The sequence below is a fragment of the Erigeron canadensis genome, chromosome 3, assembly GCF_010389155.1.
Source record: "Erigeron canadensis isolate Cc75 chromosome 3, C_canadensis_v1, whole genome shotgun sequence".
Taxonomy (NCBI): Eukaryota; Viridiplantae; Streptophyta; class Magnoliopsida; order Asterales; family Asteraceae; genus Erigeron; species Erigeron canadensis.
Window position 1 is genome coordinate 14,659,213 of NC_057763.1, and position 24,383 is coordinate 14,683,595.

Genomic DNA, 24,383 nt, shown 5'->3' on the forward strand with positions numbered 1-24,383 from the left:
GGTTCCAGTGTATGTGTTCTTGGTGTGTTTAGTGTGTGTGATTTTCTAGAGAGAGAGAGAAAGAGACGATCTTAATAAGTTGTATGTGAAAATGGATTAAAGGCTTATGATTTCTAAGGAGTTGAGGGTATTTATAGTCTAAATCTACAATTAAGCTAATTGACACTCCTAGTCCCTCAACCTTATAAATCATTTCACCATGTCTTAACAACAATAACATCCACTAACTTAAATTACAATTTATCACTATTATTGTATTTCTAACAATATATATATATATATAGCAAATTAATCCAAAATTCTAATAAATTCATTCAAAACTGCAACACAGCCTCATTAGGATAGGCGAGAAACTAAGTAATAGATAAATTATTGAAATGTCATTAATAACTCACAACAATTTAAAGCATATTCAGATGATGATGAAAGATTTTACATGTTTAATCAACTAAAATGATTATTAGTTAACTATTGATGAACTATTTATATGCATGACAAAATTAATTTACAGAAAATAAATAAATACTCCAAATAAATTATTTATGTAACCAACTAACAAGGCTATTACATATCGAATCTAGACTACTATAGTACTATATAACACAAAATTTTAAGTAATAAATCAATTTAATTCATATATCTAAGAGTTAAACCAGAAGTTTAAGAAATTAACAAGTGAATCCTTTAATTATGTGTTCAAAATTTAATTTTTTATTCTATCAAATGTTATCATCCGATTAGGTTGTTTTTAATTAAGACATATGAGTTTGGTTGATTTATCATTATCCATAAAACAAACTCCCATTTCCACTTTTATTTTTTTACCTTTAAAATACCCAAAATGCTCTTTAATAATATAACTTAACATTATTCTTAAGCCTATTAAATACCCAATATATCCTTAATAAAATAGTTTTACAATATCTACAATTAAAAATTCCTAAAACTCTATATTATATTTTTACATTAATAACCTACACTCACCGCCAACACCAATCACCGTCATAATCACACTACCGCTACCACCATTCTTGGCGCATCATGCACGTATTTGCGCCTAGTTCTTATTAAAAACGAAAATTATTGGAACCACGTTAGAATGACCGTCACTGATCATGTATCATTCCTGATATGATAATTGATGATAACTAAAATCCCTATGTCTAGTAAATATATAATGGGTTTATTTACTCTTAAAGGCGTAGTATAGGGTTTCCCATTAGGTAATTGTAACTAAGAGGACTAATGGTGCACACATTAAATATCAAAGGAGTTTAAAGTATAAATACTCTCCTTATATATAGAGAATCATTAACCCTAAGTTAAGGTTAATCTCTACACACATAATATCCTATTTTTCATGTGTCTCTCCTCTCTAAATTCGTGCATCAAGTTACAGCCGAATTACTCATCCCATTATTACTCGATCACCTTGCTATGGGAACCCGAAATAAATAACATCTATGCTTTGTGCTCTTACAGGTTCCACAGGATGATCTGGGATGTTTTTATCGCTTGAATCGAATCAGGTTTATTCCAACATGTGGTATCAGAGGCAGGTTTCGATCCTAGCTCTGATACCACATGTTGGAATAAACATGATTCGATTCGAGTGATAAAACATCTCAGATCGTCCTGTGGAACCTGTAAGAGCTAAAGCATAATTGCTAACCTTAATGGACATGGTGAAAAGTATACTTGCCAACACTAATCTGTCCCTAGGACTCATGGACATAAAGGAAACTGAGTCTAAAATATATGAACATATGAGGCTGTACTACCAAAGCATAACTCTATAACCCTAACTTAAAGAAACTGGATCCTAATTCCCTTACTTGTTTCTTTACCGGTTATTAGTCTTACTGTTTTTCCTACACTACTAGCATTATTGACACATAGCATGTCACATTTCATGAGAACTAAGAGATTAGTGAGAGCAGGACAAATCATAACTTTGATTTGCAAGAAGTACAAGAAGCGGGGGGAACCACTCGTCGGTTATTATACTCCTTCGATAACTCCTTTGATTACTCCTAATATCACTGATCCATCTTCTCTTAATCAAAATCTTAATCCTCCTAATCAGGATACTATTAATGCTAAAGCATCTTATTAGTTATTACTAATGCTAAAGCATCTTCCTTACTAAACCTGAAAATCAACTCAAGAGATCATCTAGGTCACGCAAGGCCATAACTTTTGATGATTTCCTAACTTATTTAATTGAAGTTGAGGACATTGGAAAGCTTACTAATCATATTCCTTATTAAGAAGCCATTAATAGCGATCAGGCCACTTAGTGGAATAAAGTCATAAAGCATAATGACGTTTGGGACTTGGTTGAATTTCCTGAAGAATCTAAACCTGTAGGTTGTAAGTGGGTCTTCAAAATCAAATTAGACCCGAATGGAAACGTCGGACGCTATAAGGCCAAACTGGTTGCGAAGGGCTTTACACAAAAGTAATGAATCGATTATCAAGAGACCTCATCTCCCGTCTCTCTTAAAGATTCCTTACGAATCACCATGGCTTTCCTATCTCATTGTGATTCATAGTTACATTAGATGGATGTCAAGACTGCTTTCAAGAATGGAAACTTGCAAGAAGGCGAATACGTGTGAACCTGAAGTTCCATAAGGTAAATAGCACAAGGTCTGCAAGTTAAATAAGTCCATATACGGGTTGAAACAAGCATCACTAAAATGGTACCTTAAGTTTGACGAACTCATAAAAGGACAAGACTTCCTAAAGATTCAAGTGGATTCATGCACCTATCTCAAGATCAGTGGGAGTAAAATTACAATCCTTGTTTTGCACGTGGATGATATTCTTGCAAGTAACAACTTGGATATGTTGCGTAAGTCGAAGCGTTTTTTTTCCGCATAATGTCGACATAAAAGATCTCGGTGATGCCTCTTATGTCATAGGTATCGAAATACACCGAGATAGGTGTAATGATGTTCTGGTTCTTTCTCAAAAGACTTATATTGAACACATCTTAGAACGCCATAATATGCAACACTACACACCCACTATAGATCTATTAGTAAAAGGAGACGTATGTGATTGTTTCCGAAGTCCAATCATTGAGATTAAAAGGAGAAAATAAGGATGATACATTACTCGTAAGTAGTTAAGAGCATTATGTACACTCAGGTCTGTACTCGTTCAGATATCGCCTATACTACGGGTATGCTTCGGAGTTAACTATCTAATCCCAAATTAGCATATTGAAAACGACTAAAAAGGTTCTACGATATCTGCAAAGGACCAAAGACTACACATTAACTTATAGAATAAGTGAAAACTTAAAAGTAGTAGGATGTTCTGATTCTGATAAGAAACCTAATTCTGTATATATATTTATGATTAGCTGGCAGACCTAAATTTTGACGGAGTCACAAATAGAAATTGACTGCAACGTCTACCATAATGGCTGAACGTTCATAATATCATGTCATGTGATGTTGTTAAAGAACCTGGTCAGTGTACTCGAAAATCGTCAACTTTATTACTAGACTATTGAAGCTTTACTGTGAGTTACCATAATTTTTTTAACAGTAATAGTTCAACTGGTGCTAAGATGTATCTGGATACAAAGTTTCTGTTTTTACGTGAATGGATTGAGGAAAATGTTCTTTGTATTGAGTACATAAGTACACATAGTATGCTAATGGATCCAATGACCGAAGGTCTTCCTCCTAAAATCTTCTTAGGACACCTGTCGAAGATGAGGCTTACTAAAGGACCTATTATGATAGCATGTTGTACTTATTGGTCATTATTATTATTATGTTAATGGAAAATTTTCTCCTTATTTGGATTTTGTTTGTCTATTAATTACATTTTGAGCTCATAATAGTGTAAAGACATTACATAACAAAATTTGTCTTAGTCAATTGATCAATGCTTATTAGTTTTAAATTTGAGTCATACTTTGACTAGTGGGGGTCCTGGGTTGATATTCTTCTCTACGACTGTACTTATTTGCTATGATTTCGGTTTAAAACAAAATGAGTATTATCCCGGCCGGACTGTAACATCCTATATTTTTTAAACCAATGAAAATTAACCTTTATTATAGTTTTGACATTAAAATAATGTCCTAGTATTTTATTTTTAGATATGTGGTTAAATTAGTTGGAACATTAGCAGATAGCGGGCGAAAATACCATTTTTATGTATTAGAGGCGTGGCACTCAGGAGGAGTGCCAACCATTTCTCATTTCATGACTCACCCCCATTTTCTTCCAAATTCTTCTACTCATTATTCTACCAAATTTATTCACCTTACATCTCATATTCATCTAGGAACTTTCATCATTTCAAGTCAATTAATGAAATTCCTATGTAAATAATAATAATCTTAACATCAAATTGAATAATTTGGGAGAGATTGAGAGTATGGGATTGTGTGTGTATGGGCTGAAAAACAAAAGAGAGAAAGAAGATGATGATTGTGATTTCCATCTTAATTTCCAATTTCCTAATTTTGAAGGTAATAATTTTTCCTTTAACCTAATTCTTGTTTTCCTTTAAAATTATGGTTCATGCAACTATCTTTTTATTTAGAATTTGGGGGTTTTCATAAAAATGAGTTAATTGCTATAATACAAGTTAGGGTTATTGTAATTTAATCAAATTTAGGGTTTTTAGTTGGGTTGCATGAAGGTTTTGATGAATACTAGTAAGAATAATGTTGGACAGATTCTGTCCCTGAGTTTGAAACCAGTTAAACACCCTCATGACAGAATTTTCACTTGTCGAGTCCTAAAAAGAAAATGTAGGTTATTGTGTTAAGTAAATTTTGCCACTAGAATGGGTTAAAAATACGAAGTAGAACTCTAGATATGAATTTTTGAGTTCAGAGGCGCAATGCTGATTTTTCAGCAAAACTGATTCTATGTCTTTCATTAAAACGGGTAAAACATATTCTTGCAAGTTAATTCATATCTTGGTCACTGAATATAAAATGTACCTAAATGTGTTAAGAAGAAGTGGCCACTAGAATGAGGTCAATATATGGTGTAGAACTCAAGTTATGGTCATTTGAAGGCAGTAGGGTCAAAGCTGTTTAACAGCAGCAATTTTGATTTTTAAAACGACCAGAAGTCACCTTTGAAGGACAACTCACATATTGGTCACTAAATATAAAAGGTAGGTGTATGTGTCATGAAAATTTGGCCACTGGAATCATGTTAAAAGAGTAAGTAGAACTTGAGTTATGCTTGTTTGAAGTCTGCTAGGTCAAATATGTTAATGATGATTTTGATACGAAAGTAACTCTTGGCCAATTGAAAATGATATAAGAGATACATGTTATGTGAATCAAACCAAGATTAATATAAGATTTTAAATGATGGGTTGGGTGTTGAAATGTTAGTGATTATGGCTAGATGGCCTAGTATGTGATTGATGATCCTATATGCGTTGTGATTTGTTGCTAGGTTGAAGCATACATGTTTTGTGTTCATGATGTCTTCTTGATTTATGATTTTGGTTTTCGCGGAGGAGGTGAGTACTCTTGCATACCTTTATCTATACGTTGGGTCAATCAACCACATCATGTTGAAGCCTTTTGTCCATGTGTGGTGTTGACCACATCATGTTGAAGTTTATTTATCCATGTGTGGTGATTGATTCGGCGTAGGCCCATATGGGGCATAGTGTTTATGAGGCCTAAGAACCTCCGGGGCCTAAGAATCCCGATAGTTAATCATGTTGATGATTGTTTAGCGTATGTGGATCCATATATGTTTTGTTAGCGCAAAAGTGAGTATGCAAGTGATGATATGACGGTATCATTGGCTACATGCGATAGTCTTTTGTGTTTTTGCCCTCCTTCGTATGTATAAACGTATGCAAGATTATTCACTAAGTTTTGCTTACTTTTTAGTTGTTTACCCTTTTTATAGGTTGTCCCAGTTGTGGAAACAAAGCTAAATAACATAAAGATTGAAGTTGAATTTGTAAAGCTTGAAGCATACCATAAATGCGTACAATGGTAACGTTCATAGGACCCATAGAGACCCCTTTGAACTATGGCTCATGATACATTGATTGTTTTGGTATAATTATTCATTTTTGTCAAATGTAAGAAATAAGAAGTTTCGGTTACTTCTAAAGAGTCATTTTGTATTAGAAATGTGTTGGTTTGTATAAATGGATGGTATGGAGACTTTTGGAAATGTTGTGTTAGTTGATTTATGTCAAAACTAAGTTGCTAATCAGTCGTCGGAAGCTCGGTTTTGAGAAAAAGGGTCGAAAGTTGTTCAAAGTGTCAAAAGTACAAAACCTGAAGAGGACGGCCTTTGTGCAGAGGACGGCTCTTGTGGACGGCCTCTGCAGGACACAAGAGCCGTGCTCCTCTGTAATTTTTTTACATTTTTTACCGAGGCTTCGTTGACCTTTCCGGGACCTGAAACTCATACAATAGACTTATATTTACATTCTAAGAAGGTTCAATTTGTCATTTTTCAAATTTGAGAACTTTGATTTTTTTGGCGAAAATTGGCTTAAATTTTCTAAGTATAAAATTGTCTAGCTTGTTTAACATGAGTTTTCAAATGATTGTATGCCTTTCGAGTTAATATGGTTTGGGGCGTTTCACGGACTTACTGAATACTCATAGACAAATGATCTCTTGGTAAAGTGGGAGAATGTTGGAACCACGTTAGTGTGACCGTCATTGATCATGTATCATTCCTGATATGATAATTGACGATAACTGAAATATATAATGGCTTATTTACTCTTAAAGACGTAGTATAGGGTTTCTCATTAGGTGATTGTAACTAAGAGGACTAATGGTGCACAACACCAAAGGGGTTTTTAAAGTATAAATACTCTCCTTATATATAGAGAATCATTAACCATAAGTTAAGGTTAATCCCTACACACATAAGACCCTAATTTTCGTGTCTCTCTCCTCTCTAAATTCGTGCATCAAGTTATAGCCGAATTACTCATCGATTATTAGTCAATCACCTTGTTATGGGAACCCGAAATCAATAACAGTTATGCTTTATGCTCTTAGAGGTTCCACAGGACGATTTGAAATGTTTTATCACTTGAATCAAATCATGTTTATTCCAACAAAAATGAAATGCATATATAACTAATGAGAAAATAGTTAACCGATGCATTAAAATATAAAGCTAAACATAATAAGCATAATTAGGAGAGACTAATTAAAGTATGTGTTCAAGCCTTGGACATTAGCTCAATGGTTGAAAGACTATCCCGCATTCATGTTGTGTTCAAGCTTTGGGAAAGAAAGAGGAAGTTCCTTTATGAGGTTTGACTTGGGTATATCAAGGTTCAAATCTGAGGGGACAGGGTTTATCACTATTAATCGCCGTACCTTCATGCGGATTAGTAGGGAGTTTTACTTCGAGGGAGCTTTTTAGCGCAGACCTGGTTAAGACAACGTATGCTAGACATTCTGCCGTCGAATCATGACATAAAGTTTCAAGCGGAATTATCTTTTAAAAAAATATTAAAGTATGTGTAATTAATGCTGATTCGGTCAAATGACATGGAACTTGGTGTCGAACAAGATTGCACACCCTTTTTAGCGTTGCACATGGTTGAGGTGATCGGTGTTTCCGAAGCTTGTTTGGTGTGTAAATTTCGTTTTCTTTTTTTTTTTTTCATTTCATTTATAGACATAATAAATACAAAAATGATTTATATGGTATGCAATTTTTACACAAATCCTCCTTGGGACTAGAAAATAGTAAAAACCTTGTTCGTGCTAACTTATTTGAGATAAATGTATAAAATGAAAATTTTTGACCGAAATCACGAAATTTGCAATATTCTACAAAAAGTTCTATTTATTAATATAAGATGTAACGTTTTATCGCGTATTCTTTTTGTATTTGTTAGTTTTTTAGTAGTAATTTTTTTCTTTCGTAATATTTATAACTGTTCGGAAAAAAAACAATGACATCTTACGTGATAATCAGTTTAAGAAGTCATTTATATAAATTAAACAAAAGTGAACTTTTATCATATGTGCTTTTTTTTTGTTCTATTTGTACAATTTTTTTAGAACGCTAATATATTATTAATAAAAAATATCTAGCAAAACACTAAACGCCATACAGAATTAACTTTCTATCAATTATGTACAACCGGAAAGTGACTTGTTTTCATAAATTGTATTGATGTCGCCAGGACCTCTCATTGCTTATGTGTTGTTAATTGTTATCCCTTTATAAGAATGCAAACCACAATGATGATGTTTGTAATTTAATTTAAAATAAATAAATTAGATTTGAATTCGTTTGAGATAAGAATGATACGTACATTACATGGCACAAAGAAAAATGACTATAAGTGTAAAATAAAAATGAATAGTGGTCATACTTTATGTTAATTAATATCTAAATTAAATAATTTATTTGTAGGAGTATATCTTGTGGAATGATAAAAATAATAAGACTTATCGAGAATGAGTTGGTTACATAAAAGGTGCTTTTGAGAAGAGGCAAAGGTAAGCATAACGATGTGTCGATGTCTAGTAAGTAAAGATTACTTAAACGAAAATTAAAGTCAGTGTGATGATATCACTCCAAACAAACAAAAAAAGTCAAAGCAAAAAACATCATTTCCACCGCCACCAACTTCTCATTTTGAGTCTTTCTCTCATGCCAAGTCTTTCACAATAAACAACCCCAATCCCTTTCTTTCCATTGTATATTATATATATATATATATTCTTCTATATATATTAAAAGCCCATCTATTTCTTTCCATGTATATCAATGTTCTTCATTATATTATATTATAAGAATATTATAAGAAAAGAATGTTAATGATGGGTGGTATGTCATGGAAAATGGGTATTTGTTTTTTGGGTATGTTGATCATTTTCAGCTGTGTTTTTGAGAAATCTTCAAAAGTTGAAAAAGGGATTGTATACATTGATGGAGAAAGTGGGATTGCAGAGATAGATGATGATTTTATTTGTGCTACTATGGATTGGTGGCCACCTGAAAAATGTGATTATGGTTCATGTAGCTGGGATCATGCTTCTCTTCTCAATGTGGTATAACTTTAATCTTCTTTACTCTTTTCTTTTTGTTTGAGAATCTTTATATGTTGCATTCTATGAAAAAACTCTGCTAAATTTCCCTTTATTCTGAAATCAAATAGAAATGATCGAGAACCTGATTACACACAAACAGATACTCGTATATAATTATAGTGAGACTGCTTTGGAGAAAACTTCATTCCATCAAAATCCAAAACTGTGTTCTAAAATAAGTGGCATGGAGAATCAGTGTGTGTATGAATTGTTATTAGAAAACAATGTATGGTGCAATGTATGATTATAAGAAAGGTTCTTGCTAATGACAGTCCGTGCATAATAAAATATATATAGTACTTTTATTATAAAATTCGATGAGTGTATTTTTGATATAGAAAATTAACTTAAGTCACCTTTTACTTTATTGAGAATCGAACAAAAAAAGTCTTATGTTGGGGACAAAAAATGGCTAAAACACCTTTGTTGTATTTTTACCGGCTAAGTGACATTTTTACCCGGTTATACATTTTAATATTAATGTTGACCCTACTTTTTCAGAATATCATTTGCAGTATCTATTTGATTTGATATGTTTTTCAGAATATCATTTGCATCTATATCTATATTAAAACAATAGTTAACTGCATGATTTTAAAGCCTCTTTAACTTAAAGAAATTTTCATAAATTGCCACATAGGATTTTATCCTATGTGTCCTATGTGTTATCTTCATATTTATTTTAACAATTTATAAATATTTAACAAATTCTAAATTTTGATAAGATAGCTAAATCTATTTACCAATTGTATTTGCATATCTTGAGTTTTATACGATTACTAAAACTTTAGTAATGTAATTACGCATTATTTTTTCTAATAATTTTTTTATATAATTCTGAACTGCCATATATACTCATTAACTTTAATATTATTTTTTTTACTTTGTAATAGTTAGGTTATAAACAACTAATTAATATTTTTTATTTTTACTCCTTTGTATCTATAAATAAATATAAACAACATATTAATATTATGCTAACTAAACTCAATTTCATTGATCGATTATCGATATTAATATTAATATTAAAAGCTTTGACAAATCAATTAAACGGTCGCGCATCGTGTGTGTAAAAAGAAAACCTAGTATATATATATATACACACCTGAAGGCAAATCGAAATCAGGATATCATTTGCATATATATATATATACAATCATCATCATTATTCATCATTATCTGAAAAGGGAGAGAGACGGAGGGAGAAGAAATAGTAGCTGCAAGTGAAAAGAAACAACATCTTTTTGCTTCAAACTTCTCTCTTCAGATTCCTCCTTGTTATTGATCGAATCAATCAGAAATTTATCAGGTTTTACTCACGGTGAAAAGTTGATCAGTTTGATGTATTTAGTTTTCCGATATATTGATTTTTTGTTGACGGTTGAATTTCCGGCGAGGTGTCTTGTTTTCCGGCGAACTTTATTTCAGATTTCTTTCACCTAGGGTTTGTGCGGAATCATGTTTTGAACAGTTTGGTGGTGGTTACATGCATTAATTCAAAAATACATGTAAGTTATCGGCATTTTAAGTTTTCCGGCGAGGGTTTCTGTAACACCCCACCGTTGGCGGAAACATGAGGTGTCATGAAAAGTACATCACGACATGGAATTACATAGATACTACTAAATGAAATAGAATATAATGAATATATTCCCGAAACATGAGCTCAAAGTCATAATAGTGCTAGAATAGTTTATTACAACCAAGTCCATAAGGAAATAATCCAAGGCATTTAGCCTTAAAGTCTGACAATAAATGAAGGAGCACTAATCTCCGAAGTCCAAGCCTAGCATAACAGTCTTTATTCCTGATTAGCCTGAGTACCTGAAAAGTACAGTAAAACGTGTCAACACAAAGGTTGGTGAGTTCGTAGGTTTTATGTCAAAAAGTCTAGTCAAAGAAATAAGTCTTTTGTCGATTATATTAAGTCAAAATAAGTATTTGTTCAATATATAATGAGCAGAGTTACGCCATAGCCAGTCAATAGTCTCAGTCTCAATGTCACAAGTCTCAAAGTCACGAGACCAAGTCTCAAAGTCCGGTCTTACGGTACCTGCCTTAGTCCAAGTCTCAAGTCTTAAGTCCAAGTCTTAACTCATACAATAAGCACGTCCAAAGCACATTAAACAAACACATAATCACACACATACAAACAAGATCAAAGCACGTCAAATGGCATAAGTAACTCTATACGTACAAGCTCAATATTGAACATAAAACAGAAATCGATAAAACTGTTAAAAATAAAATAAGTATACTTTCCACCCCAAAACTTGTAAAAAGAGGGGCGACGAAACTCACCTGAAAGCAGCACAAGTATAAGTATCCTAGATCACTGAACAAGAACACGAATAGTCAGATACACCTGAAATAAGCTCACTATATGTCCAAAAGTCCTACATTGTCCATAAGTTCTCAAAGGTTCTCACAAAAAAAAAGTTCTCAAAATAACTTTTCACTATATATATATATATAGTTGCCTTATCTTAACATTAACAGTAACACAAAATCATAGCAATATTCGTGCACATGTGATCAAGAATCCAAATCTCCACATAATTGTATAACGGATGATAATCCATGCCTCCACACAACTATAAACTTCAAAATCACACATAAGTTATTCAGAAAATAATCAAAAAACAATTTTCATGTAAAGAATAATTATCGGTTGGACTTGATTTGAAAAGTTCTCACAAAAAAAGGTTCTCAAAATAACTTTTCACTATGTATATATATTAATATATCTATATATATATATAACTATATATATATATAGTTGTCTTATCTTAACATTAACAGTAACACAATTATTTTATTATCATAACTTGATGAATGATGTACTCTCTAATGTTCACAACAACAATATAACACAATTATTAATATACTATGGTAATTTGATGAATATTGTACTTATGTTATGAATAATAATTCGAATTAACCTTAACTGACAACAACCAATGGTATATAATTCCATTTTATGTCAATTCTAAACTTAAAAACTAATTTTGTAAAGTTACGTTTTTTAGTTATTCGAGATCCTACATTTAAGGACATTATTTATAACCATCATAAATTTGTAACACTTATATAATCGGTTATTTTCACATTTAATTAAACTACCATTCACATAATAATAAAAAAAATGTATAATGACTTGTGGATGTAGTGAACTATGACAAAATGTCTATTTATGTATTGATCTAATCGGGGGTCTATGTTATGTAACGAACTTACCAAAACTGTCTAAGTGATGCATACTATCGGGTAATCTACATGTAGCCGGTTACCATCCAAAGGGATAATGACCTGTAAATGTAGTGAACTATGACAAAATGTCTATGTTATGTATTGATCTAATCGAGGGTCTATGTTATGTAATGAACTTACCAAAACTGTGTAAGTGATGCATGTTATTTATTGTTTCCAACTTCTCCCGAGTATTTGAGAACTGGTATTTTCTTGTTTCCATTTAGTTATTTATTAATATTCTGAAAAGAGAAATGATGAATTCTGAGGTCAAAGGGATTTGATCTTTTCAGCTTTAGGCTTGTAATGCGTTCTTCTAAGTTTGTTATTTTGTTGCTTTAACTAAAATCTAGCATTTAGATATTCTTTCTCATTTCAATTCTAAGTTATGCTTCAAGAAACCATGTAAGAATACGTCCCCTAGTCTCTCATTGTTTGTTTGTGTGGGTTGTATATATGTACCCTTAGATTTGTGTGTGTAAGTGTATATGTTTGAGAATATATGTAATGATTGGTTTCAGGTTCTTGACCTTATAAGGAATCGTAATCTTCAAATGCGATTTTAATTTTTGAGATCTTTGACTTTTTGGTATATGATTGTGTTAGGGTTGATCGGCAAAATGGGAAAGTAGGTGACGGCCAGAAGATATGATGGTGTTTATAGTTTTTATATAATTATAGAACTTATATACATATATGTTTGCATAACTTATATTTATTTATATATGTTAAATAAATAAACTAATTATTAAAATTAAAAAATAAAGGGAAAAAAATTGATGACGGGCTTTAGCTTGTAACATGCATCCCTTAGACAGTTTTGGTAAGTTCGTTACATAACATAGACCCATGATTAGATCAATACATAACATAGACATTTTGTCATAGTTCACTACACCCACAGGTCATTATCCCTTAAAAAAATGGATGGTAACCGGGTACCTTTAGTTTACCCGGTAATATACATCACTTAGACAATTTTGGTAAGTTCGTTACATAGCATAGACCCCCGATTAGATCAACTACATCCACAGGTCATTATCCCTGGCATTTGTTACATTGTCAAATAGAATGGATGCAATTAAATGTAAAATAGGAGTGGGGGGGGGGGGGGGGGGGGGGTTGGAGGGGGTTCATTGTGAAATAGGATACTAAAGGGACTACTAGTGTCAATATTGGATAGATTGTGAGCGGGAAAGGTTGTTGGTGGGGGTTACTTATGTATATATAATCCAATATCAATAATAATCACTAGTTTTGTGTGTGATAATTCACTTCTTTCTCTAAATTGTACTCCTTTAATAACAAATTGGTATTAGAGCCTACCGCTAGCCTTTTCTCCGATGCTCCTCGTTACTGATTCCATTAATTCCGGCGAACCTCCATCACCGGTGAACCTCGGAATCATAGATTCCTCCGGTTTTGATCGGAATTCTGCTTCATACAACGAGGAGTTTCCATCATTATCTCCGGCGACGGTTACAAATTACAAATCAAGGAAGATGACGATACGTAATCAAGAAGTTGAAAAGCTATCCAAGGATGTTTCTAGGGTTAATCAGTTTGCAAATACAACACATGGTCTTTTGACTTTTACAAACATGTTTGCAACTTCTTTTGATTAGAGAATCAAAGGGCGGTGGTGCAGGGCAGCGATGGCAGTTCCGGTTGCCGTTGGTGTAATAACCATCTTACAAAGGTGGAATTTATGAAATTTGAGGGAGATGATCTAGAAGGATGGCTGTAAAGATGCTAACACTTCATTGAATTAGATGAAATACCTGAAAACTACAAAATGAGATATGCAGCAGGGAAGTGCCCTATCTTGGCATTTGGCATACATTCAATGAAGTGGAAAGACAATGCAAGACATCTCCTGGGATAAATATCAAAGGTCAATCTCTGCAAGCTTTGCACAAACACCGGTAGAAGATGCAATGGGAGCACTGAAGGCCTTCACACAAAGTGGTGAGTTGGATGATTATTGTGATGCTTGATTTGTTATTAAATATAGTAAAACTGCCCGAGGAGTACATTGTTAGTTTATTCATTGATGGACTTAAACCAGAATTTAAGTGTCACATTAGATTGTTTAAGACAAAAACTCTTAGGGAAACATACTCCTTAGGAAGAATGCAGAATCAAGCAAATATGACATTTGGGTATAAATCTTTGGGGAGCAACAAGTTCCAATTCTGGCTATAAACCGTCTTATGCCAAAACAAACACATTGACCAGTGTGACTAAACAACCCCTGTTACCTAGTCCTTCAAACACAAATGTTGTAGTTCCCAAAAGAATTAATAGCAAATTAATGGAGGAAAAAAGAGCAAGGAATGAATGCTTTTATTGTGATGAGAAGTTTACTAGCGGTCATAGCAGGGTTTGTAAGGGGAATAAGCAATTATTTTTTGTGGAAGTTTTGGATGATTCTGAAGAGAAGATGTGTGCAATTGAAAGGCAAAAGCTGAATTGCCCTACTATACAGATCCCTGATGTGAAAGTGACAGTTGCTAATGGAAGGAGTGTGGATTGTATGAGTTTGTGTAGAAACTTCAATTGGGAAATGCAGGGTTATAATTTCACAGCTGGCATGTTATTAATTGAGCTGACAAATTATGATATTGTCTTGGGGGTGCAATTTGTGGCAACACTCAATGATATAATATAGAATTTTAGAAATTTAACCATGAAATTTGAAGTGGGAGGACAAATTTTTGAGCCAAAAGGAGTGCTCCAACAAGGAGTGCAGTCATGTTCCATGGAAAAAATGAGCCAATTGGTGGGAAATAAGGAGAAGGTAGAATAGGCAGAGCTTTTTACTCTGCAAGAACTTTCTGCTGAAAATAGCATGGCTTATCCCATGTCAAGGGTGTGAAAAGAATGCTTGGACAGTTTGTTAAACAAATTTGCAGACATTTTTGAGATGCCAAAAGGGTTACCTCCAACTAGAGAATGTGACCATAGAATTAAGTTCAAAGATGAAAAGATTGATCTCAATTTAAAGCCATATAGATACCCAAGAGCTCAAAAGGACATTATAGAGCAAATGACTAAAGAACTGCTTGATAGTGGCATAGTAAGGCACATTACCAGCCCTTTTGCAACACCTGTGGTACTTGTGAAGAAAAAAGATGGCACACGGAGAATGTGCATCGACTATAGAAGACTCAATAAGGCAACAGTCAAAGATGTTTACCTAATATCACTGATAGAATAGCTTTTAGATGAATTGTAGGGTGTAAAATTTTTTTCTAGGTTGGATTTAAGATCAGGATACCACCAGGTGAGGATGCATGAGGCTGACATATACAAGACTTCTTTCAAAACTCATGAAGGTCACTACAAATTTCTGGTACTCCCAGTTGGTCTTACTAATGCTCCAGCTACTTTCCAGACCCTCATAAATGATACATTTAAATTTGTGATAAGAAAAAGTGCTTTAGTTTGTTTTGATGATATATTAGTATATAGTAAGGGTTGGGATCAACATTTGGAATACCTCAAGGTTGTACTTGAAATAATGAGGCAAAATAACTTGAAAGCAAAGAAGTCTAAATGTGCTTTTGCAGCCAAACAAAAGTGGAGTATTTAGGACATATGATCACAGAAAAAGGGGTTTCAACCGATCCAAGTAAGATTCAGGCAATAAAGAATTGGCCAATGCCAACCACAGTTAAACGGTTGAAGGGTTTTCTGGGTTTATGTGGTTATTATAGAAGATTTATAAGGAATTTTGTGATAATTACAAAGCCCCTAACTGATATGTTGAAGAAAGATAGTTTTGATTGGTCTGAGGAGTCTAAGCAGGCTTTTAGAAGGTTAAGGGAAACCCTGAGCAACTCACTTGTCTTAAAATTACCAGATTTTTCTTCCACCTTTGTTTTGGAAACAAATGCTTCAGGGAAGGGTATGGGGGTAGTTCTGATGCAAAATGGGCACCCCATTGCTTTCTTAAGCAAAGTAGTGACTGCTAGACAACAAATATGGTATGTGTATGAAAAAGAGTTATTGGAAATTATAATGGCAATCAAGCATTGGAATCATTATTTGGCTTCAAGCCATTTCATCATAAAAACTGATCATCAGAGTTTGAAACATCTATTAGATTAGAAAATTGTGGCTCCGTTACAACAGAAATGGTTAGCAAAGTTGATGGGATATGACTTTGAAATAATCTAGGAGTGGAGAATTTAGTAGATGATGCATTATCTAGAGATGAGGGTTTGGCAATTCTGCAAATGGAAATCAGTTCAGTCAATCCTATTTTATGGGAGAAATTTGCAATTGCCAAGCAAAATGATGAAGAATGTAAGTAGCTGATTGATAGATTACAGAAGGAGAGCAAATTCCTAATAGAAGTTGGGATGGCAGCCTATTATTAAGGAAAAAGAAAATAATGATCCCTAAAGATGAGCAGTTGAGAAAGAATATCATTTCGGCAACCATTCTTCAACAGTTGGTGGTCATTCTGGAATTACTCCTACATTGGCAAAAATCAAAGATTTATTTTACTGGAAGAAGTGTCTCATGGATGTCAAAAGTTATATAAAGGACTGCTCTATATGTCAGAAAGCAAAATATGAACCAATTGCCTCACCAGGATTGTTGCAGCCACTACCTGTCCCAAAGTCCATCTTCACTGACATTTCATTGGACTTTATTTCAGGACTGCCAAAAGTTGAAGACAAAGAAACAATTTTTGTGGTGGTAGATAGGCTTACCATATATGCGCACTTCATTCCATTGGCTGATCCATTTACTGCTGCTTCAGTTGCTCATGTCTTCTTGGAGACAATCTTTAAGATCCATGGGTGTCTATTCACTATAGTTTCTGACCGGGATCCACTTTTTGTCAATAAGTTTTGGAAGGAGTTTTTGAGACTACAGGGGGTGGAACAAGCAATGTCATCCTCTTATCATCCTCAGACAGATGGTCAAACAAAAGTGTTAAAACAAAAGTGTTGAATCTCTGCTTGGAGTCTTATTTGAGATGCATGTGTATTGCCCAATGATGGTAGAACACCACCTGGTATTCTACTATAAAAATGACACCCCATAAGGCTTTATTTGGTATTAAACCAAATATTCACATCCCATATATTGCAGGGGATACAGTTGTTCAAGCAGTGGAAGAATTGTACAGAGATAGAGAAGTTATGATCCAACAACTTAAGAAGAATTTGGAGATGGCAAGGAATCGAATGAAGCAATTTAGTGACAAGCAGATAACTAGCAGAGAATTTGTTGCAGGGGACTGGGTGTATGTCAAATTATATCCTTTTGCTCAAAAGACTTTGAAAACATACTCAAATAGGAAGCTTTCTCCAAAAAAGTTTAGTCCATTCTTAATCCTGTAGAAATATGGTAAGGTTGCTTATAAGTTGGACCTTCCTAAAGAGGCTCGGTTTCATCACACCTTCCATATTTGTTTATTAAAGAAAGCTCATGGACTACTTCCTCAACCGGAAGAGGCTCGGTTTCATCACACCTTCCATATTTGTTTATTAAAGAAAGCTCATGGACTACTTCCTCAACCCACACATATGCCTCAAGGGTCCAGATTTCTCTTACAACTAAAAGTTGTTTTGGACAGAGGCATTGTTAAGAAAGGAAACAAAGGAGCAATTCAAATTCTGGTTCAATGGGAAAGATTGCCAATTACTGAAGCCACTTGGGAGTTTTTGGATGATATGAAGTGCATATTTCCTAATTTCAAATTTTGAGGGGAAAATTGTTTAGAACCAGGGGGTATTGTTACATTGTTAAATAGAATGGATGCAATTGAATGTAAAATAGGAGTTCAGGGGGTTCATTGTAAAATTGGATATTGGAGGGACTACTAGTGTCAATATCAGATAGATAGTGAGCGGGAAAGGTTGTTGGTGGCGGTTACTCACTTGTGTATATATATAATCCGATATCAATAATAATCACTAGTTTTGTGTATGATAATTCACTTCTCTCTCTAAATTTTGTTCCTTTTATAACAATTTTTCATCTTCCAAGTATTATCAATGAACTCATCATCCTCACAAATTTGATTTGTTTGAAAATCCGGAATCATACTTTATTTATTCATGCATGAATAACGTAAATTTCACACAAAGTTTAGATTCGTTTAAACCTCTGAACTATTCTTTTTCTGACGTTGCTTCCGGTGAATTTTGCGACGTCACTTTGAGAAGGTCGCTTATAATCGAACAACCAAATAACAGGTTTTCTTTTGCACATAACAATTTAATCCGTCGTGTTGAATCTACTGTCACTAATCTGTGTGCATTCACAACCGAAGTTATTCATGATTTCTATTCTAATTTAAGACTTTGCACAACTGATTATACATCTCCTATGTTTCATCATGTTTTTGTAATGGATCATTTTTATGATTTCTCGCCCAATATCATTAATAAATATTTTGTATTATCTAATAATGAAAAAGTCGACAATATTGATATTCATGACATTACTCGAAGAGTATCCGGTGGAATGGTTCAATTATGGCCCAAATAAGGTTTTACTTTTAACATACTAATTCCAAAGTATAAGTCTCTTTTTGTTGTTAGTATTTTTAAGTGGGTTCCATCTTATAATACCAACTTGGTTTCTGAATTGATGGGTAGAGTTCTATATGCTATTGGTGATGGTAATAGTAAGTTTTATAATATTGGATCTCTGATTTTTGATCAAATAATTAAAGTTTGTAAGACGTATGATGAGTTTCATCCTATTATGTTTCCCCGTACCATATATATGGTATCATGCTGAATCAATATAATCCATCTTTCATGTTTGAGCCAATTTTTTATTCCACAAGACGAGATTTATGCGGATGGAAATGGATATAATAATCCATCATGTTCTTGCAATAAAGTCTGTGGAATACAATAAGTTCATTGAATTTTATTAGAAGATGTAGACAACTCAATGAATCCGAAGAAAACAAGTATGAAGTCAACTGAAGAATGTAATGTTTAAGTATGTTGTTTGTGGGTTTTTAATGTTTAGTTATATTGTAATAAGATAAACACACTTATGTTTATAATGTTATTAGCTAATGTTTAAGTCTGTTGTTTTTTAATGTTCGGATATGACGCTTTGTAATCTACTTTCCTTTTTATGATGGTATTAGCTAACACGCTTCGTAATCTATTTTTAAATGTGGACACTTCAGAATGTTGGGAATTAATCAGTATGATTAAATAACAAAAAGCTTACTTAGATGGTTAAAAGGGTAATTTACATTACTTGGCGTGCCGCAAAATCTGGTTCAAAGTGATTAAAAATTTGTTGTTACACCAAATATAACACCAAATCTGATGTCTTGAGTGGAGAAGATTTTTAATAGCAATCCACCAAATTTGATATTTTGATGCTTGTATTGGAGATGGTTTGATCATGAATGTTGATAGATATATTAATTAAATCTATTTTTCTTTTTCCCTTGGCTTGATTTCTTGCAGGATCTTAACAACACAATATTTAAGGATGCAATCAAAGGTAAAAAGAAATCCCTTGTGATTTGACTTTTGGAATATCATTCTTAGTAACCTCAACTTCGAAACATATATATGCTAATCTTTTTTTTAGCTCTAAAATTCTAAGGCCTCTTAAATATACAACAAAATAATTGTCATCAGTTTCGAATTAAAAACCAACTCATTTTGACACCAGATAGAAGTCAAATTTTATATTTCTCGATCTCAAATAGGTTACTTATTCACAGTTATTGAATGATTATGCAGCGTTTTCACCATTAAAGATCAGATTAGGAGGGAGTTTGCAAGATGAACTTTTCTATGAAACCGAAAATCAAACAAAACCGTGCATCCCCTTTGCCTACAATGCATCAGCGTTATTTAGTTTTAATTCGGGCTGCCTGCCATTATCGCGATGGGATGAGCTTATCGAATTCTTTAATGAAACACGGTAACCAATATGACATCTTTTTATCATCACATTATGATTGTACTTCATGATTAGGAAACTAAATTGGCTCATAAACAGCCTTATCTATCCAGGGCTATCGTAATTTTTGGGTTAAATGCTCTAAATGGAAGGAAATTGCTTGCTGGTGGTACAACTACTGGTACTTGGGACTCCACAAATGCTGAATCTTTTATTCGTTACACTGTTGGAAAGAATTACACAATGTACGCATGGGAATTCGGTAACTCATCCACCAGGCACCTTTTTCTACTCTATTGTTGTATTACACTAAAATGGGTGGTTAGACTGGCTGAGTAACGGGTCACGATGAAAACAGCTAGATCCTAAGTATGGATTCTGTCGGGCCGGGTTGACCCAAAACACCTTGTCACCTTCTGTTGGAGATTTCTGTTTTTCAAATAATTAATCTGTCAAATATGGTTACAATAATCTTTTTTTTTATAACAGTAGTTTTTATATATTTAGTAAAATGATTTAGGAAGTTTTATGTGTCAAGAATGCACTCTGTGAGACCTTCGAACCACTATCTTTAAGACATACACTGGTTGGTTCTATTATTTGACCTCTTTAAGATCTGAGCGGGTGTTTGTAGGTTAACCGGTCACAATGGTTTCTATGCAATAAGGATTTACTTTGGGCGACTTTCAAACCACCATCTTTTAGCTATATATGGGTTCTAATATCTGACCTCTTAAAGAAGAAATATACTTTGCATCTGGCATTTACATGAGAATTAGTCAATATAGTGACATAAAGTAGAAATGGATCAATAATTCACTCTTCATTGTAGGAAATGAGTTATGTGGAACTGGGGTTGGAACAAGAGTAGCAGCATCTCAGTATGCCATTGACACAATGACCCTCAAAAACGTTGTTGAAGAAATTTATGAAGGTATCGAGCCCAAGCCTCTCATTATCTCACCAGGAGGCTTTTTTGATGCAAAGTGGTTCAAGGAGTACATTAACAAAACAACCAAAATCATTAATGTGGTCTCACACCATATATACAATCTTGGCGCAGGTATCTTTTATTAAAAAGTTCAGACAAAAAAAAATGATTTGTATGCTATTAAAAAAAGATTATGAGCATTGGAACTACAAATTGTTCTTTGAAACAGGGGTTGATAAAGACCTAGTTGAAAAGATTCTTAATCCAACAGTTCTTGATAATGAGGTCGATACGTTTAAGCAACTCAAGAACATCATAGAGACTTCTGAAACGTCTGCATCAGCTTGGGTTGGTGAGGCTGGTGGAGCTTACAATAGCGGCCATGATCTTGTGACTAATGCATTCGTTTTTAGTTTTTGGTAGGCAAAACTCTATGTTCCTAAGAATTGTACATGTATAGAATCTAGAAAGTATTGCATGAGGTTTTTGTTTTATTGATTTAGTTAACTTATTCAGGTACTTGGATCAGCTTGGAATGTCAGCTGTTTACAACACTAAGACATACTGCAGACAAACGTTAATAGGAGGAAATTATGGGCTACTCAACACGACTACTTTTGAGCCGAATCCTGATTATTACAGGTGCATTTTCACCTTTAAAGTCAAACCCATAGATACAGACCTTTTTATTTCAAAATAGACGTGCTTTTTCTGTTAAATGTATTAGCAATTATGTAGCTATAACTATTTCTCGAAAAGTTTAAAGTTAAGATGTGATAATGTTTCTCTTCAAATACCAGCGCTCTTCTTTGGCATCGACTAATGGGGAAAGTCGTTCTCGCCACAACCTATACGGGGACCAAAAGATTGCGCTCTTACGCACATTGTGCCAAAGAATCTGTAAGTTTTCTAAAAAATTCAATTACTATTAAAATGTAATTCTTTATCTGACATAAAAATATAAATACCTTGAATACTCAAAAATAAAATAATTGTAATAATATGGTTGCTGAAGGATGTGCTTCTAATTTGGAATCTGTAAATATTATAGGCCTTGGGCCAGTAGTTTATAGATCCTCCATTCGCTAAAGGCCACCGTTGTAGGCTTTTTTCATATAAAAAAATTGCTGGATCATATAAAATTTATCTTTCAACTATGAGTTCATCCGATTTACTCTCTTCATAGTTCTTACAACAGTATTGATTTGAATTTTAGGATGGAATGACACTCCTACTCATCAATCTAGACGGGACTACCACCATTAAAGTAACACTTAATACGCTACTCCATTCTCTGGCACAAATCCAGTTGGTGACACATGATTCAAAAATGGATGGATCGAGAATACGAGAGGAGTACCATCTAACAGCAAAAGATAATAACTTGCATAGTCAAATTATGATGCTTAATGGGAAAGAGTTGACTGTGAATGCCTCCGGTAATATACCTCGGTTAGAGCCTTTGAATGTCAGTTCATTGGAGCCCATAGTTGTGGCCCCTTACTCTATTGTATTTGCCCACATCCCATATCTTACTTTGGATGCTTGTGGTGATTTGACCATGGAGTTTCAGAAGTCCTAAAGCTAATATCAAACTGTTTTGTGCTTTTAAGCTAGATTAATTAATATTAAATGAAGTTTTGCTGGCTTTTATATATGATCGCATGTATAAACTTCGTGTTTGTTTAGAAAGGAGAGCTTGTTTGGTGCATGTAAATAGCTTTCCGAAGTAGGGACTTGTAAAAAGAACTGTTTATGGTTTAATTCCTTTATTACAACTGCTTTTCGCAAGAGTTCTAGTAATGTGCTATAAAAGGTCATCAAAAGATGAAACACGAATTTAGTAATGTGCTTGTAAACAATTAAATTGACTATTATTTAATGTTGGTAAAATGGTGGAATCCCGGTTTTGGTTCTAGTAATGTGCTATAAAAGGTCATCAAAAGATGAAACACGAATTTAGTAATGTGCTTGTAAACAATTAAATTGACTATTAATGTTGGTAAAATGGTGGAATCCCGGTTTTGGTTTTAGTATGTGTAAAGAGTGTGTTTTAGTGTGTGTTTTGAGGGAATACCGGTATTAGTATAGATTTGATATTGAGAATGATTTTATTATATGAAAGGGTTAATTATAAATGGGGTGGAAGGGGATATTTATACATTTTACTAATTAACATTAACACCCCTTCCACTAATATAATTTTACAATTAAACACCATAAATTATAAAGCTAACAATCTCTCCCTTGGTGTTGAATTGTAAATGATGCATCGTCATTGGTCTTTAAATAAACATTATGAGCCCATTTGTTAAAAATCTTCAATGTTGAGTGGACATTGAAGCTTTCTCATTGTCTTCAACGTCTTATATCAACCTTGACTTTGAATCTTCTCAACAAACATATTGATTTGACGAGGACTTTCTAAATCTTGATCTTTTCTTGTAAATTTTGAATACTTGGGGTGCATCATTGAAATCTTTGTAACTTTTTAGATTTGAGTAGCGTGCGGAAGCTTGGTTTTGACTTTGAATTCTTTTGGCATTGCAGAAGCTTGGTTTAGGAATTTGGAAATTTGGTTTGACTATGAAACTGCATTTCTTGATCTAACTTGTCTTTGAATCAACAATTATCTTGGAGCATTTGATCATATGATCAATTAATCTTCTTGCTCCCCCTCAAACAATCAAATATCTTGGGAAAGTTATCAAATAATCTTCAACTTCTTGCTCCCCCTCAAACAAACAATCATTTTGGAGCAACTTATTATCACTTAAGCGTTTGATGAGTTCACTCTTGCTCCCCCTTAAATAATCAATCTCTTTTTAATCTCAAACTCTTTTCATCATGGAACAATGGTCATTTTTCCAACAAATCTTTCCTTTATTGACCATGTACAGTCAGAAACTAAATTCGTCTTTAGTTCTGGCTCCCCCTCAAACAAATGACCTTCTTTGTATCACCAACGCTTATATAAAGGGTGTACCAGCGACTAACCCACCACATTGGCAATAACAAGCTTGGTATTATACCACCCAAATGTATATGCGATCAAACAAACTTTTGTGGGGGTTTTACTTGAGGGTAATGTTCTTGCTCCCCCTCAGATAAGCATTCGGTTAAGCTTTTTCGACTTCATATGCTTTTTCTCCCCCCTCATGATGAATGTGTGACTAACATGTTCATCATGTGTAATGATAA

At 33.5% G+C, this 24,383-nt stretch overlaps 1 protein-coding gene across 1 annotated transcript; it reads left to right on the forward strand.

Moving 5' to 3' along the window:
* Nucleotides 1-8,794: 8,794 nt before the first annotated feature.
* On the forward strand, nucleotides 8,795-22,959 carry LOC122593794 (heparanase-like protein 3). Its single transcript, XM_043766244.1, has 9 exons — nucleotides 8,795-9,055; nucleotides 19,807-19,843; nucleotides 20,089-20,272; nucleotides 20,365-20,513; nucleotides 21,084-21,314; nucleotides 21,412-21,601; nucleotides 21,699-21,824; nucleotides 21,983-22,082; nucleotides 22,399-22,959. The coding sequence occupies exons 1-9, from the start codon at nucleotides 8,816-8,818 to the stop codon at nucleotides 22,762-22,764; spliced, it is 1,623 nt and encodes a 540-aa protein (XP_043622179.1). The 5' UTR covers nucleotides 8,795-8,815; the 3' UTR covers nucleotides 22,765-22,959.
* Nucleotides 22,960-24,383: the final 1,424 nt, after the last annotated feature.